This window comes from Harpia harpyja, chromosome 21 (genome assembly GCF_026419915.1).
Source record: "Harpia harpyja isolate bHarHar1 chromosome 21, bHarHar1 primary haplotype, whole genome shotgun sequence".
NCBI classification, from domain to species: Eukaryota; Metazoa; Chordata; class Aves; order Accipitriformes; family Accipitridae; genus Harpia; species Harpia harpyja.
In genome coordinates this window covers 8,161,226-8,174,665 of record NC_068960.1, presented here as the reverse complement: position 1 = coordinate 8,174,665, position 13,440 = coordinate 8,161,226, and the positions used below count along the sequence as shown (strand labels likewise).

General features: G+C 34.9%; 1 protein-coding gene across 7 annotated transcripts in view; it reads left to right on the top strand.

Annotated features, from left to right (window-relative positions):
• Nucleotides 1–13,440, top strand: part of TRRAP (transformation/transcription domain associated protein) — a 103,056-nt gene that overhangs the window by 24,069 nt on the left and 65,547 nt on the right. For 4 of the 7 annotated variants that reach the window (XM_052772470.1, XM_052772471.1, XM_052772469.1 and 1 more), the window contains exons 23-32: nucleotides 2,346–2,524; nucleotides 3,610–3,809; nucleotides 4,583–4,800; nucleotides 4,939–5,136; nucleotides 5,816–6,076; nucleotides 7,084–7,245; nucleotides 8,485–8,581; nucleotides 9,026–9,147; nucleotides 10,582–10,752; nucleotides 11,507–11,575. In XM_052772470.1, the coding sequence (XP_052628430.1) occupies nucleotides 2,346–2,524; nucleotides 3,610–3,809; nucleotides 4,583–4,800; nucleotides 4,939–5,136; nucleotides 5,816–6,076; nucleotides 7,084–7,245; nucleotides 8,485–8,581; nucleotides 9,026–9,147; nucleotides 10,582–10,752; nucleotides 11,507–11,575 (1,677 nt within the window). The remainder of the gene's footprint in view (nucleotides 1–2,345; nucleotides 2,525–3,609; nucleotides 3,810–4,582; nucleotides 4,801–4,938; nucleotides 5,137–5,815; nucleotides 6,077–7,083; nucleotides 7,246–8,484; nucleotides 8,582–9,025; nucleotides 9,148–10,581; nucleotides 10,753–11,506; nucleotides 11,576–13,440) is intronic. The other 3 variants (XM_052772474.1, XM_052772472.1, XM_052772475.1) reach the window with 1 other exon arrangement.

The following is a 13,440-nucleotide window of genomic DNA, read 5'->3' as shown; positions in this document are numbered from 1 at the left end:
AAAATCTTGATAAAATGTGGTACGTGTGCCAGTTCCAGATATGAGTTAATGAATATCTAACATTATAGAATTTACATAATTAAAAGTAGGTTTTAGGATCTCTTGCATACATGTTTTTGGTTTTTTGTTTGTTTTTTTTTAATATCCCTTCAGTTAGACAAAGAGATTTCTAATTAATTTATGTTGTAATGAAGAAACAGAATGTAAACCCACTTACGGTTTTTATACGTTTGGGTTTTTTTGTTTGTTTGTTCCTGTTTCAAGTAATTTTTGAGTTGCCAGACTTGGCAGGTAAGAGCTGTTTCATGATGTAGTGATCAGTTGACAGTCTCTGTATAAGGCAGGTAGACCTACACTAACTTCTTGCTTCGTTTTGACATGCAAAATTAGCAGAAGCTTGCCAAGGTGTTCTTTCTTTATTTTCCCTTTAAACTGTTTTATGTCATCCCCAAAATAATAGATTTAAACATGCTGTTCTGCTTTACAAAGTGATAGGATAGGGAGCTAAACTGGCACAAGTAAATGCTTTTTGTGCATCTATTTCCCCTTCCTAACTTTTGGTGTACTGCTTAGATTAGGAGCCGGAATCTACTCTAAAACCTCCCTATTTTCTTTTTGAAGTGTACCAAAAACTTACTGTAGAAATTCTTCGGTGATGATTATTCTAATGACATCAATGATTTGGTTTTGTTTGTTGTCTCTAGGTTGGGTATAGTACTACTTATAGCTGCAAAACCACTTTGTACTTGTGTTGGCTTTCATCTGACAATGTATCACAAATGCTTAGTTCTCACTAATTGCAGCAAACTAATCTGTGTCTATGTGTTGGGATCTGAGAGTGAAGCTGGATTCTGAGTTAATTTGGCCTGTAGAGTTTTAATACTTAGCTTTTCAATTACACTTTCATAGGTAGGTATGATCTGAATGTAGTAAACAATTTTCTTTACAGGCAGCTGGCTGTCTTTGGCTCCATACAGCGAACAGTCTTAAAAATAGCTTGGAAAAATGACTCTTAAAATGCAGATAGCTTTACTGATTTCTCCTCTGTACTGAAACTGATGAATTGAATACACATAAATACTGTAATTGCTGACATTTTCCTATCCTGCTAGGTTTAATTCAAACCAAGTTTTCCAAAGTATTTATGCATCTAACATGTTGCTTAATGATATGGAGCGATCTTCAGCTTCTCGGTGTTGACCAAGAAAAAATGTTATCTGCTGAATGCTTTGTATCTGTAAAAAGGGAATGTCAAATTAAAAGGAAAAAGAAGTGGAATAAATTGGAAATGAGAAGTCCATGTTTTCTTTTAGTGCTTTGGTAGTCTTCTGCAGTCTGTGTAAAAACTCATTGTTCTTTTGATTGAGGTGCTGATAGGTTATTCAAACACTGATGGGATGACAGCTAGTTAAGCCACTAAGTGGAAAGATGGTTTTCCTTTCAAAGAAGGAAAATGCCCACTTCTTTGTAGCAGAGCCTTTTTCTGCATAATCCTGTTTAAGCATGGATGGTTAGATTTTATTTACAATTGGTCAGGTATTGAAATTCCTTATTTTGTGCACTCCAAAACAATTTTTATGTAGTGTTTTGTTTTTTGTTTTTTTTTTTTTTACTTGGCGCCTGTCTCATTTGTATTTAATTCCTTCCTTTCTTTTCTTGGGGAAGGATAGAAAGTATCTAGCTGTGTTATATATATATCTGTAAAATAGAAATTTTCCAAAAAGATATACCCCTCCTTTTCATCGCTTTCATATCTTAAGAGATTATTTGAACTATTCTCAAATATATTAAATAAATCTTCTTGCAAATGAAGAGAAGAGTACTATTTCCATGAAGTAAACGGTGTTTAGAAGTTGCTTACAGGGACATTTCATCATGTATGATGTAGCTCTTGATTTGCATGGAAAATATGACACAGTAATTTGTAAGATAGAACATTTTTTGGTACCATTTATATATGTGTGTAAATGCATTGTATACCTACAGTATATAGGGATTAGGAACAGCAATTACTGTTGGAGGGAAGGTGAGGAAAATTTTCTTGAGGAGGGAGAGAGAGAATGAAGGTGTACCTCACTCGTGACTTTAAATGCTTTCTGACCATGGAAATAAATGTATCTGCCATGAAACTTTGCATTTATAAAAGCACAGCAAATACCATAATAGTTTCAAGTCCGCTCTCTCGGGCATTCTCTGCGTTTCTTAACTTAGGCAATCCAAATTGTACATACTTTTAAAGTTACTTTTAATATGTATTAAAGATACTATTCCCTTGATCAATCACCTTATTGTAAATATTAAGAACAAGAAGTGTTTTGTTACTATCTATCTTTTTTTCATTATAGGCAATTGAGACAGCGCTGGACTGTTTGAAGAGTGCTAACACAGAACCATATTATCGGAGGCAAGCGTGGGAAGTAATCAAGTGTTTTTTAGTAGCTATGATGAGCCTGGATGATAATAAACATGCATTATACCAACTTCTTGCACATCCCAAGTATGACAATTCTTTAAACGTAAATGTGTATGTAAGATTTATGGTGTCTTTAGAACAACCTAATTTAGAGACAATGGTTAGTCTAGGCAATGTATTATTCATGGGATTTTTACCTACTGGTTTATCCTGTAAATCTTTTAAATCAGTGCAGGACTTTCCAGTAAGAGGAATTTTGTCAGCATGTTATTTAATGCCAATGACATGTGTTAATGTTTCATACTTTAATTTTCTTCCCCTAATCACAGTCCAATTCATAATCTGTTACATATGATCAGACTTTTTTTTTTAAATTAATTTTAATTTAATATATTTAAATAGTTGGAATATTCTGGTGCTTAATTGTGTTTTAAAGATTAATTCAGATTGTGATGTTTTGTATGTAAATCTAACTTTTTACTAAAGTGAAAGAGATACTTAATTCAGTTTTATTTAGTGACCAAACTATAACGTAGTCACACTTGTAACCTATGTTTGTCTTAGTGTAGGGCCTTTTTATTGTTTTGGGTTTTTTTAACATCTTTTACCATTTTAGTCATTGATACTTAATGAGTTTATTGCTTTTAGACAACTTTTGACATCTTTGCCCACAAAGTGTGTGCTGACTTTGACTCTTGCAGTGTAGTAAATGTAGCTAAAGAGTATAGTAGCTTTTATAATTTGGACTTGTTAGACTTGACACAAATACAGCTTTGCAATGAATAGGTTTTGTTGGGCAGTGATTTGATAAATAATGTTTCAGTCTTTCAAGATTAAAATCAAATGTCATTTTAAAAAAGGGAAAAATGTCAAAAATTGAAAATGACATTCTGTAATTGACTTGCAGTGTGATGCTTGTATACCTATTATTTGTAATATACGTGGCTTCTTCTGAACCACTGGCTTTAAATGTTACTGATGAAATTGAGCTATTCATCATGTTTGAGACCAGTGGTTGACAAAATTAATATGGACTGAGTGAACTGGACTAGCTCTATCAAAATGAAGGGAAAATGGGCGGTGGAGAAGGAGTTAGATATCAAGAGCAAACTTTAAATCAAGTACTTAACAGTGCTCGTGATTGAGCTGCCAGTACTGCAGTTTAGAATTATAATGAACTTAATTTTGTCTTTCAGCTTTACTGAGAAGTCCATACCTAGTGTGATTATTTCGCATCGATACAAAGCTCAGGATACTCCAGCTCGTAAAACATTTGAACAGGCATTGACAGGGGCATTCATGTCAGCAGTCATCAAAGATCTGAGGCCTAGTGCTTTGCCTTTTGTAGCCAGCTTAATCCGCCATTACACAATGGTAGCAGTCGCTCAGCAGTGTGGTAAGTAAGGTGGAATAGAGATTGTGTGGACTGACATGAGAGGGGTGGAGAAGTTTATACTTTTTCTAATAGTAGTTTGTTTTAAGAAAGTCATGATATTGCAGTTGCTTCTGGGTAGATATGTTGTTTTTTGTTTGATGACTGAATTATGTTTTAATTCTTTTGAGCAGTGAAAGTTTTAAAAAACAATCAATTGCCTAATAGTACTTCTAAAATGCTACAGCAAATGAAATAATTACAGCTTGGAACAGTTTATATTTCCGGAGCATTTGTGTAACTTGATATACACAGTTATTTTTGCAGATGGCCTTTAATTGGGCTGTTTTCACTTGTGGTTTTGAAGGACCATCAGAGGAACTAAGTAAATGTTAGAGCACTGCAGTGTCTTGTATCTACGAAGAAAACTTTTTGTTTGGAGTTGGACTGTATGACAAGTAATTTGGGAAAAGACATACTTTTAAGCATATCACTCTTCATTGTCACATTAATGTAACTTGAATTTTTATGATTCTTCATTTTAATTAAATCTTCTTGCAGTGCATAGTCTAGTGCATAGAAGAAAATATTCAAGTAGATGTAATCTTTTTTTTCTAAAAGTGAAGAATGCCTTACAATCCATTTATATGCAAATAGACACAGTGCTTACTGGTTTTGCCATCAGCTAGTCAGAGGAGTAGTAAAATCTAATTGAAAGACTATTCATATTGAAATATCCATTGTTTTATCTTTTTTTTTTTTCCTCTCCCTATTTTCTTCCCCAATACAAATCACAGGTCCTTTTTTGCTGCAGTGCTATCAGGTTGGAAGCCAGCCTAGCACAGCCATGTTTCACAGTGAAGAAAATGGGTCAAAAGGCATGGATCCCTTGGTGCTTATTGATGCCATAGCAATCTGCATGGCATATGAGGAGAAGGAACTCTGCAAAATAGGAGAGGTGGCTCTAGCAGTGATATTTGATGTTGCGAGCATTATCTTGGGTTCAAAGGAAAGGGTAATATAGATATACATATATATATATTTTTTTAATGTATTTAAATAATCTAGTTTCAGCCAATGCAATTTTGCTTCTAAAATTTTGTAGGCTACCAGTGAGCTGAAAAAGCAAACCGATACATTTCTTTGTTTCCAGGCTTGTCAGCTTCCCTTGTTTTCGTACATTGTGGAACGTTTATGTGCTTGCTGTTATGAACAAGCTTGGTATGCTAAACTAGGAGGTGTTGTGTCAATTAAATTTCTTATGGAACGACTGCCACTAATTTGGGTCCTCCAGAACCAGCAGACTTTCCTGAAAGCACTTCTCTTTGTTATGATGGATCTAACTGGAGAGGTATTTAATGAATTAATTCTATCAAATAGTATGGGGGAAACAAACTTTTGTCCTTAAATTCACACAGATTGAACTATTGCTAATCTTGATTTTACTTAACTTCAGAATGTATCTTATCTGCGGTAGTTACAAGTGAATTTTAGTAATTTTAACTTAAACCGAGACCTAAAGTTAGGAATGAAGTCTTTTTTTTCCACATAACTTTGGCAAAGTTGTTGGAATTACACTTGCTTCTTTCAGAGTAGAAATGTACAGGTTGCTTTCAGATCAGTGAAGGAACACTAGGTTCACTGTCACTTGCATGAAAAACACTGTTCTTTTTCTTCTTTCTGTGTTTAGTTTGAAGGGTGTTCCTCTTATCAAAAAGCTGTATGTAGTTATAGATACCTAGAGAATCAGCTGCTTGACCCTTTCTCAGTTGTGAATCCTATGGTGACAACATTGCTAAGGGTTCCGGCACCTGAGTTCGTTTATAAAATTGTGTTGCATTGAAACTCAGAGGTTTGGAATGATTGGTGGGAAGGCTAGTTGAATATGTGTTCCCTTTAAGCTTTGTATGTTTTTAGCCGTTTGCAGAGGATTCATCAAAATCAAATGCTAAGTTCGTTGATGAGTAGTGTGTAGATTTTGTGATCTTTGTTCTGTACTTATTTAGTAAAAATAATCTATGATACTTCAGGTTTCCAATGGAGCAGTTGCTATGGCAAAGACCACATTAGAACAGCTTTTGATTAGATGTGCAACTCCTTTAAAAGATGAAGAAAAAACAGAAGAAATCCTAGCAGCACAGGAAAAGTCTTTCCATCACGTAACACATGACCTTGTTCGAGAAGTAACCTCTCCAAACTCTACTGTGCGAAAACAGGCCATGCATTCGTTGCAGGTACTTGCACAGGTCACTGGAAAAAGTGTCACGGTGATTATGGAGCCACATAAAGAGGTAAGCAGAAATACTTACTGCAAGCGAGTTTGAAGTTGTTTACCAGTTTGGATTTGCAAAATGCTTTTCTGAGTACCTTTTCCCACATTAGTGAATTAAGTTCTTAGTGCTTTGATAGCATATGTTTGTCACTTGCTAGGTTTCATTGTTCTAAAATACACTACGGTTGGAGTACTATAGAGATTCATACAAGCTGTGCCTGACTACTTAGCCAAGCCAGTAGTTATAGTGTCTTCAGGTTGATTTACTTCCTGAAATTATGGACTGCTCGTCCTACCACCAATCAGACATAGGCTAGGCCGGGTAGATACTGCATTTTGAACTCAACTTTGTATTATTCTCTAAATATGGGGCATATTGCTATGGCGCTCTCTATCCAGAAAGAGACTTTAAAGATCAAAGCTGGCTGAAATAACTTTTTGCTAGATAGTCCTTAAAGCTAATAGTGTTCATTCTCTTGAAAGACAAGTAAATGTACATAAGCCCTAAGGACCACCACAACATATGAAATGATAGATGTCATTACTGTAGCTTGGGAACATACAGAGAAGCCCCCTAACTGATAACTTATTTTGCTAAAGGTGTTTATGGAGGAGAGTGAGAAGTTGGTGTAATGGAAAAAACTTAAATGAATGTTTTTTGTTTTTCTGATGTTTTAGGAGCTTAAAATATTCTTGTTTCTTGACTTGAACATTTGAAATGCTTAAGCCTATGAATTTCTTTGTTGTTTGTAACGTTATGTGAAGTTATTAAATATTATAGATGTGTTCACAGAGAATATGTAATAATTATAGATACTGAGTTGTTTCGCTAACTGACTGTGAATTAAATTAGTTCAGAGAAATACTTCTCTTCTTGCTTAGTGATTTCTAAAGAGGTATATCTGGAGCTGCAACAGCAAGAGGATAGAAACATGCAGCCATGACTAATGATGTCTTCTTAGTGGCTAGGTCTGTGGCGTCATTTCAATAGGCTGCTAATTCAGTAATCTAAATTACATTGTGTAGGTTCTCCAAGACATGGTTCCTCCTAAAAAGCATTTACTTAGGCATCAACCTGCAAATGCCCAGATTGGCCTGATGGAGGGAAATACATTTTGCACAACCCTGCAGCCTCGATTGTTTACAATGGATCTAAATGTTGTGGAACACAAGGTTTTCTACACAGAGGTATGTTCTTTTTATGTTTTTTATGTAGATACTTAAGCAGTCATGGTGTTAGAACTTTCATTGTTAAAAATACATATTTTCTCTGTGCATTTTAAAATTGCACCAAAATGTAAGAATTTTTATCTTTTGAAATGTGAACTGCGGTCTGCCTTTACCTACAACATAATAGGTCTAAGCTAAGCAGCATATTCTAATGTGTGTGAAATATATTAAATGAACTCTGGTGTTATACTCCTAGTCTAGTAGCTCTAACTTTCATATTTAGGTCTTATTTTATGCACAGTATATCTATTAAATAAATTGTTGTACCACCAAAACATAGATATTGTTTGTTAAGGTTTTTGGGTCCCTAACAGTTTGAGTAAAATCAGATACAAAACTAGTGTGTAGATTTAACTTGGAGAAATTGTCTAGTCCCTTCTTCCTAGCTGTCTTGTCCAAACACAAGTTCAGAAGGTCTTTGATACCAACAGTACTTGCAACTAGCAAGGCAGGTATGGGGTATAGTTGTCAATGCAGAGGATCCTCTATTTTTTACCTAAGACAAAAATGAAGTGCTGTAGATCAAAAAATGTCTGTAAAGGTGAGTGTGATATACTGGTATTGTGAAGGTCTGAATCTTAGTAGTGTTCTTGGATATAGGTGCAACCTGGACCTTGTTAACTTGCATAACTGTTTCAACCTGTTCAGTCTTTTCTAACAAAAACCATATACATATATTGAAAGTACTCGCCTGCAAAGAGGAGAGCTCTGTAGGAAAGAATTGTCCCTCTGGGCAGTGACCCATGACCATTAGAATTACTGAAGACATTTTCACTGCCTTTTTTCCCTATTGATCTCCTTCTGTTCTCTTACCCCTTACCTCAGTATTTTCAGTACTGTTACTGCCATTCAGGGGGCAAGCTTTTCTGTAGACCTATTCTTTTATCATATGAGCAGCTTGTTTGGAAATAAACCAGCTAGGTATTGGCCAACAAAATGCAAAATGGCTAATTTTCCCTGACTTTGTTGGCAGTGCTAATGGGCTCTCTTGCCTCTGGCTAGCCACCAGTTTTCATGGCAACTTATACCCTAATTTTGAGTAGAAATTTTGCCTGTTGGTGAAATTCGGATGCTGGTTAGTGTGTTTGCATAAACTTGGCTCTTTGAGGAAACAAGACTCAAAAGGTGACTGATAATACCATTTCAAATGTGATTCACAATGCTATGCTAAAATGATTGTTTATTTTTTTTCCCTAGTTACTGAATTTGTGTGAGGCTGAAGATGCTGCCTTAATGAAACTACCTTGTTACAAAAGTCTTCCATCACTTGTACCTCTTCGTATTGCAGCCTTAAGTAAGTAGAACTTCCTAAACAAAATTTGATGTATGTAAGTGTCCTTGTGAGCAATGGGCAGTCTTCTTCCCAAGATCAACAGAAAACTTGAGCGCTTGAAGACTGATGACTGCTCTCTAGAGGTCACAGTTTAATGGAGAGAATAATGGGAAAGTATCGCTGCTTTCTTAATGACTAGGATTTAGTTTCTGAAATGAACCTAAAATATTTTTAGACTAATTATGTTATATAGCATTAGGAAAACTTTAGAACGCTGTTAATAGAATTTCCATTCTTTTACTATTTTATGATGCCTGTTGCTTTTGGCAAAGCATGCTATGCTTTAGCTGTCTGTAATTGAAGGTGAAATAAAAGAAACTTGAAGAAATGTAGAATTAGGTTTTTTTTTTCCCCTCTGTTGAAATTGAGTTAACAAAGAGAACAAATTTACTTTGATATTTGCAGATGCTCTAGCTGCCTGCAATTACTTGCCTCAGTCGAGAGAGAAAATCATTGCTGCACTTTTCAAGGCACTTAATTCAACAAATAATGAACTGCAGGAGGCAGGAGAAGCGTGCATGAGAAAGGTTAGTGTATTAAAACAATGTTGCTTTTGAGGCCATTGTTCTCTCTGCTTTACTTCCTTGTTATAAAGCTTCTTGGGAAAGTTCTTTACAGAAAATAATGGCTGCTCTGTTAAGTTTTTGTTAGTGACACCAATATAATTAAGTTTCTGTCAGATGTGGTTTTTTGGGGGTTTGAACTTAGCCATTAAAATTTCTTCTGGTTGAAGTTAAGCTCTTGGACAAGGACCGTGGTAAGTCTGTCTGTCTGTCTGTCTGTCCGGTCTTTCTGTTTGTCTGGTCTTTGTAAATGTATCTTCTTTTCTAAATAAACAGTCCTTCCCAGCAGTTTTGTGAATGTGCATGCCTGGCTTTATTGTAAAAGCTTTTCTCGTGTTTCTTCTTTCCTAAAAGAAGTGGTAGGGACCCCATGGTTGGTTTTGGAAAAGTAAGCAATATAGCAGAGTTAGGCTCTGCATCACAGTATGGCAGTTACCTTAAGGAACAGGACTATGGCTGTACTGTTTAAGGTCAGAATTAGTATCCTTACATAGTGCTATGCTACACTGTCTGTTTGGTGAATGCTAGATTATAGTGTAAAAAAGCTGGAAAGACAGAGAAAAGGATATTCTCTCATCATGATTTGTTGCCTAGTAGATATGCCTAATTCTGATTCAGCAAGATTTTAATACCAATCTTCTAAATATAGCAAATGATAATAAAAATATTTATAGCCCCTTCGTAATGATGTGTAGATTTGCTGGCATGTAACAGGGAATATAACTATAGTAATACTGGTGGTTTACATTTGTTTAGGCCATTGACTGATTAGAGGTCAGACATTGTCTTTTCATGTCACTCTGGTCATAACAGGGAATGTAGTTATTATTTATGGCTTGCTGACAATACAGTTTGGTTGAGAGTTTGACCTATGCATTTAGTATAAGATTTTTTCTGATTATTTTTTCCCATGATAAATCCATGCCCACAAGATGTTTGATTATGATGATAGGAAATACTCTCTCTGGCTGCTTGCAGCCAGGTTCTCTTGACCTCTTATGTTACTCAGGATGCATGCAGATTGTAACACAGAAATTTGCTCTGTTGCCTTTGGCCAGGTTCACAGGCAGTTCTTAATAAAGCAGTGTCTAAGTAGTTTGTCCATAGCTGTATATTTAATTTGTAGCTGTGGCAGTTTTTCAATCTATCTGTAATTAAGATCTTCTACTTGATTATTTTACGAAATATCCTACTGTGCGTCAGAAATACTTCAATGTTTCCCAAATCCATCTTGTCACCATATATCTTTCCAGCAATAAATATTGTTTAAGCTATTGCATTCTGAAAGTACAAAATAAAAGAAGAAAAATCAAGTCAGCAGGGTTTATTTTAAGAAAGATGCTTGCACAGAAGTTGCTCTGCTCTCCATCTGTATCTTAATCCTGTACTCTCTTGCAGTTCTTGGAGGGAGCTACCATAGAAGTTGATCAAATTCATACACACATGAGACCATTGCTTATGATGTTGGGAGACTATCGAAGTCTAACACTGAATGTTGTGAATCGTCTGACATCTGTCACTAGACTTTTTCCCAACTCTTTTAATGATAAATTCTGTGATCAGATGATGGTAAGCCCTTTCAAGTTTTCTTTAGCACTTGCAGAAGAAATTTTCTTTTAGCTAATATTCATATTGTTGAAAAGTCAAAGAACAATTCAGAACTGACTCAATGTATATATTGGAAGTAAAAGATTTTTATTTCAAAATTAATGGAAAAAAAAATTTAAACATTTTGAGTTAATTTCTAAAGAGCTACTAAATGAGAAAGTTAAGAGATGTTCTTTTCTAGTGAAGACATACCTAGTTATACTAAGGTCTGCTTGGACAAATTTATCTTTAAGCAAGGTGCCAGCAGCATAATGTACTAAGGAAACCCTTGAAAACATGTTTTACTTCCTAGAGAGCTAAATCTGTTTTGGTTGTGTTCTTGATTTATGAAATGGTGGAAGGTATGGCCCTTCTTATTTGCAGTTTTTAAACTGTGTATGTGAACTCATTATCCTTTTGCCATGGATATTTAAATATTTAAATGCATACATATCAAGCAAATCATTAAACAAGTGTAAGCCTATCAGACTTCAGATTTTTGTGCCTTTTAATGTATGTACCTGTATAACTCCTGCTTTCTTGAATATGGAGAGGACTTTTAGCAACAGTAGACTCTGCAGTCTGAGCGAATGAAAACAACTAATAATTTTTCCCTTTGTTTCCTTAAAACAATAATTTCTGCCTCTTCTTCTTCTTTTCTTGTAGCATATGCTGTCACTTGCTAAAATGGAACAGTAGAATTAGAAGAATAATACTAATTATCCTTTCTTTATAGCAACACCTGCGTAAATGGATGGAAGTTGTGGTTATTACACACAAAGGTGGACAACGGAGTGATGGAAATGTAAGTTAATGAATGCTTTTAAGTGGGAAGGCAAGAAATAAATAGTATTAATGTTTTGGAATTACAGAATTCATTCAGTTGTAAATGTTGCCATAACCGATTACACACTGATGTTTTGTTATAAGCTAATGAACCTATATATATATATTGAATATTTGTTACAAATCTTAGTAAGAGGAGCTTATCTGCTGACAATGGTTACTTTAAAGCCTATTCTGTAGAGGTTGGTGTGGGAACAGCTCATTGATTTTTATTTTTTTTTCCTCAGGATTTTCTGCTTAGAAATCTGTTCTTCACTGGAATGGCTGATGAGCTCAGCAGCATAATCCCTCTTTTTTCACTAATATGTGTGATGTTCATAACGTAGTCTTTTGAAAATTATACAGTATAATAATATCATCCTGGTTAATTTTAAATATGATTTATGAAAAACAAGTTCAATATTTACCAATTGAGATCACATTAAAATCTCTTTACCATCCAGATGAATCGCCTTAATGTTGAACTATGGAAAGCTGATCAATTTTCTTATAAATGGAAAATTGCAGTGAAATGACAGCACTGTGCTCCTAGCAATATGGCACTGAAGGGAATTCCAGCTTCAGTGTTGTTTCATGTAGATTACCAGAAGTCTCATAATTCTATTAAGATTTTATTAATAGCTTATATTAAATGTTGAAATTTATTATTGCAACTAGGAAAAAATTGGAGGTAATTTTATTCTTTTTTTTTTTTTTTTTTCAAATTAGAATGAAATTAGATTGACTTTTTATTTCCCTCAAAACATGGAAATGGCTTAATGGCTTTTCATTACTCTTCCCTGTCACTGCAAAGAGAGCTTTTAAATCTGAATTTAGTCATTGCTTTGTTTTTGACCCATTCTCTAATGGAGTAGAATTTGTTTCTTATGTTTAAACTTAAAAACTGTGCATTTTTCAGTTAAACACATTTTATTCAGGTCAGAGTAGTTCTAAGGCCTTCATATTCTTCTTTAGGGATTCACTTTTCCTCAGCCGTTGTGATGACAGATACCTTGCAGATATTTTTATAGCAATAGTCTTTTAAACCATAATGTGGCACCTCTAGAACAGTTTTTAGTTGTCCCTAAATCACATTTAGCTGTGAGTTCTTCTGCTTTTAATGTTTTCTGTTGATGTTTTCTATGTAGTTGTGTGTTTAGTCTCTTAAACCTGTAATTTTTTTTTAGTGTTGGTTTAAAACCTACGTATGTTGAGGGGGAGACACCAGACACTTGAGAAGGAATCTACTGTCACATCTTGAGGGAGAAGTCTATGGAATCATTTTCAAATAGAATTGTGTGACTGCAAAGCTGATGGAAATATTACTTTTTTGCTCTCAGTTGTTGCTCTAAAGTTTCCTTAAAAATAAAAACTCTAGGAAACTAAAGGAGGGCACAGCCAGTGTGCTCTTTATACAATTGCTGTGGCAGTCTGTGTTTGTATGTCCATATGTACAGTGTGCTGTTGCTGTAATTGTATCTTATAAGTGTGGAAAAAACTAGGATGGTGAAACTGGTGGTCAGAGTTACTGTAGCTGGCCTTTTGCTTGCTCTGATTTCTTCTTGACCATAGTGAGATTCCAAAATTTGAGATATTCACTTAAAAGCAATGTTGGGAAGTGTTACTGGAGCAGTTTGCATCATTCAGACTGAGTGAGTGAGTGGTTAGATCTTGGAGATGGTAAACACACAATGGAGAATGGAATTGGTCGGGAAAGCCTTATGTTTGCTAGCTGAAACGGTACAGAGCAGTGTTACAATAACTTTTTTGACCTAAAGAGTTTTCATCTTTTTCCAGAAGCACTTTATGACGGTGCCATTTGATGGTGATGCTGGTGTTGTCATG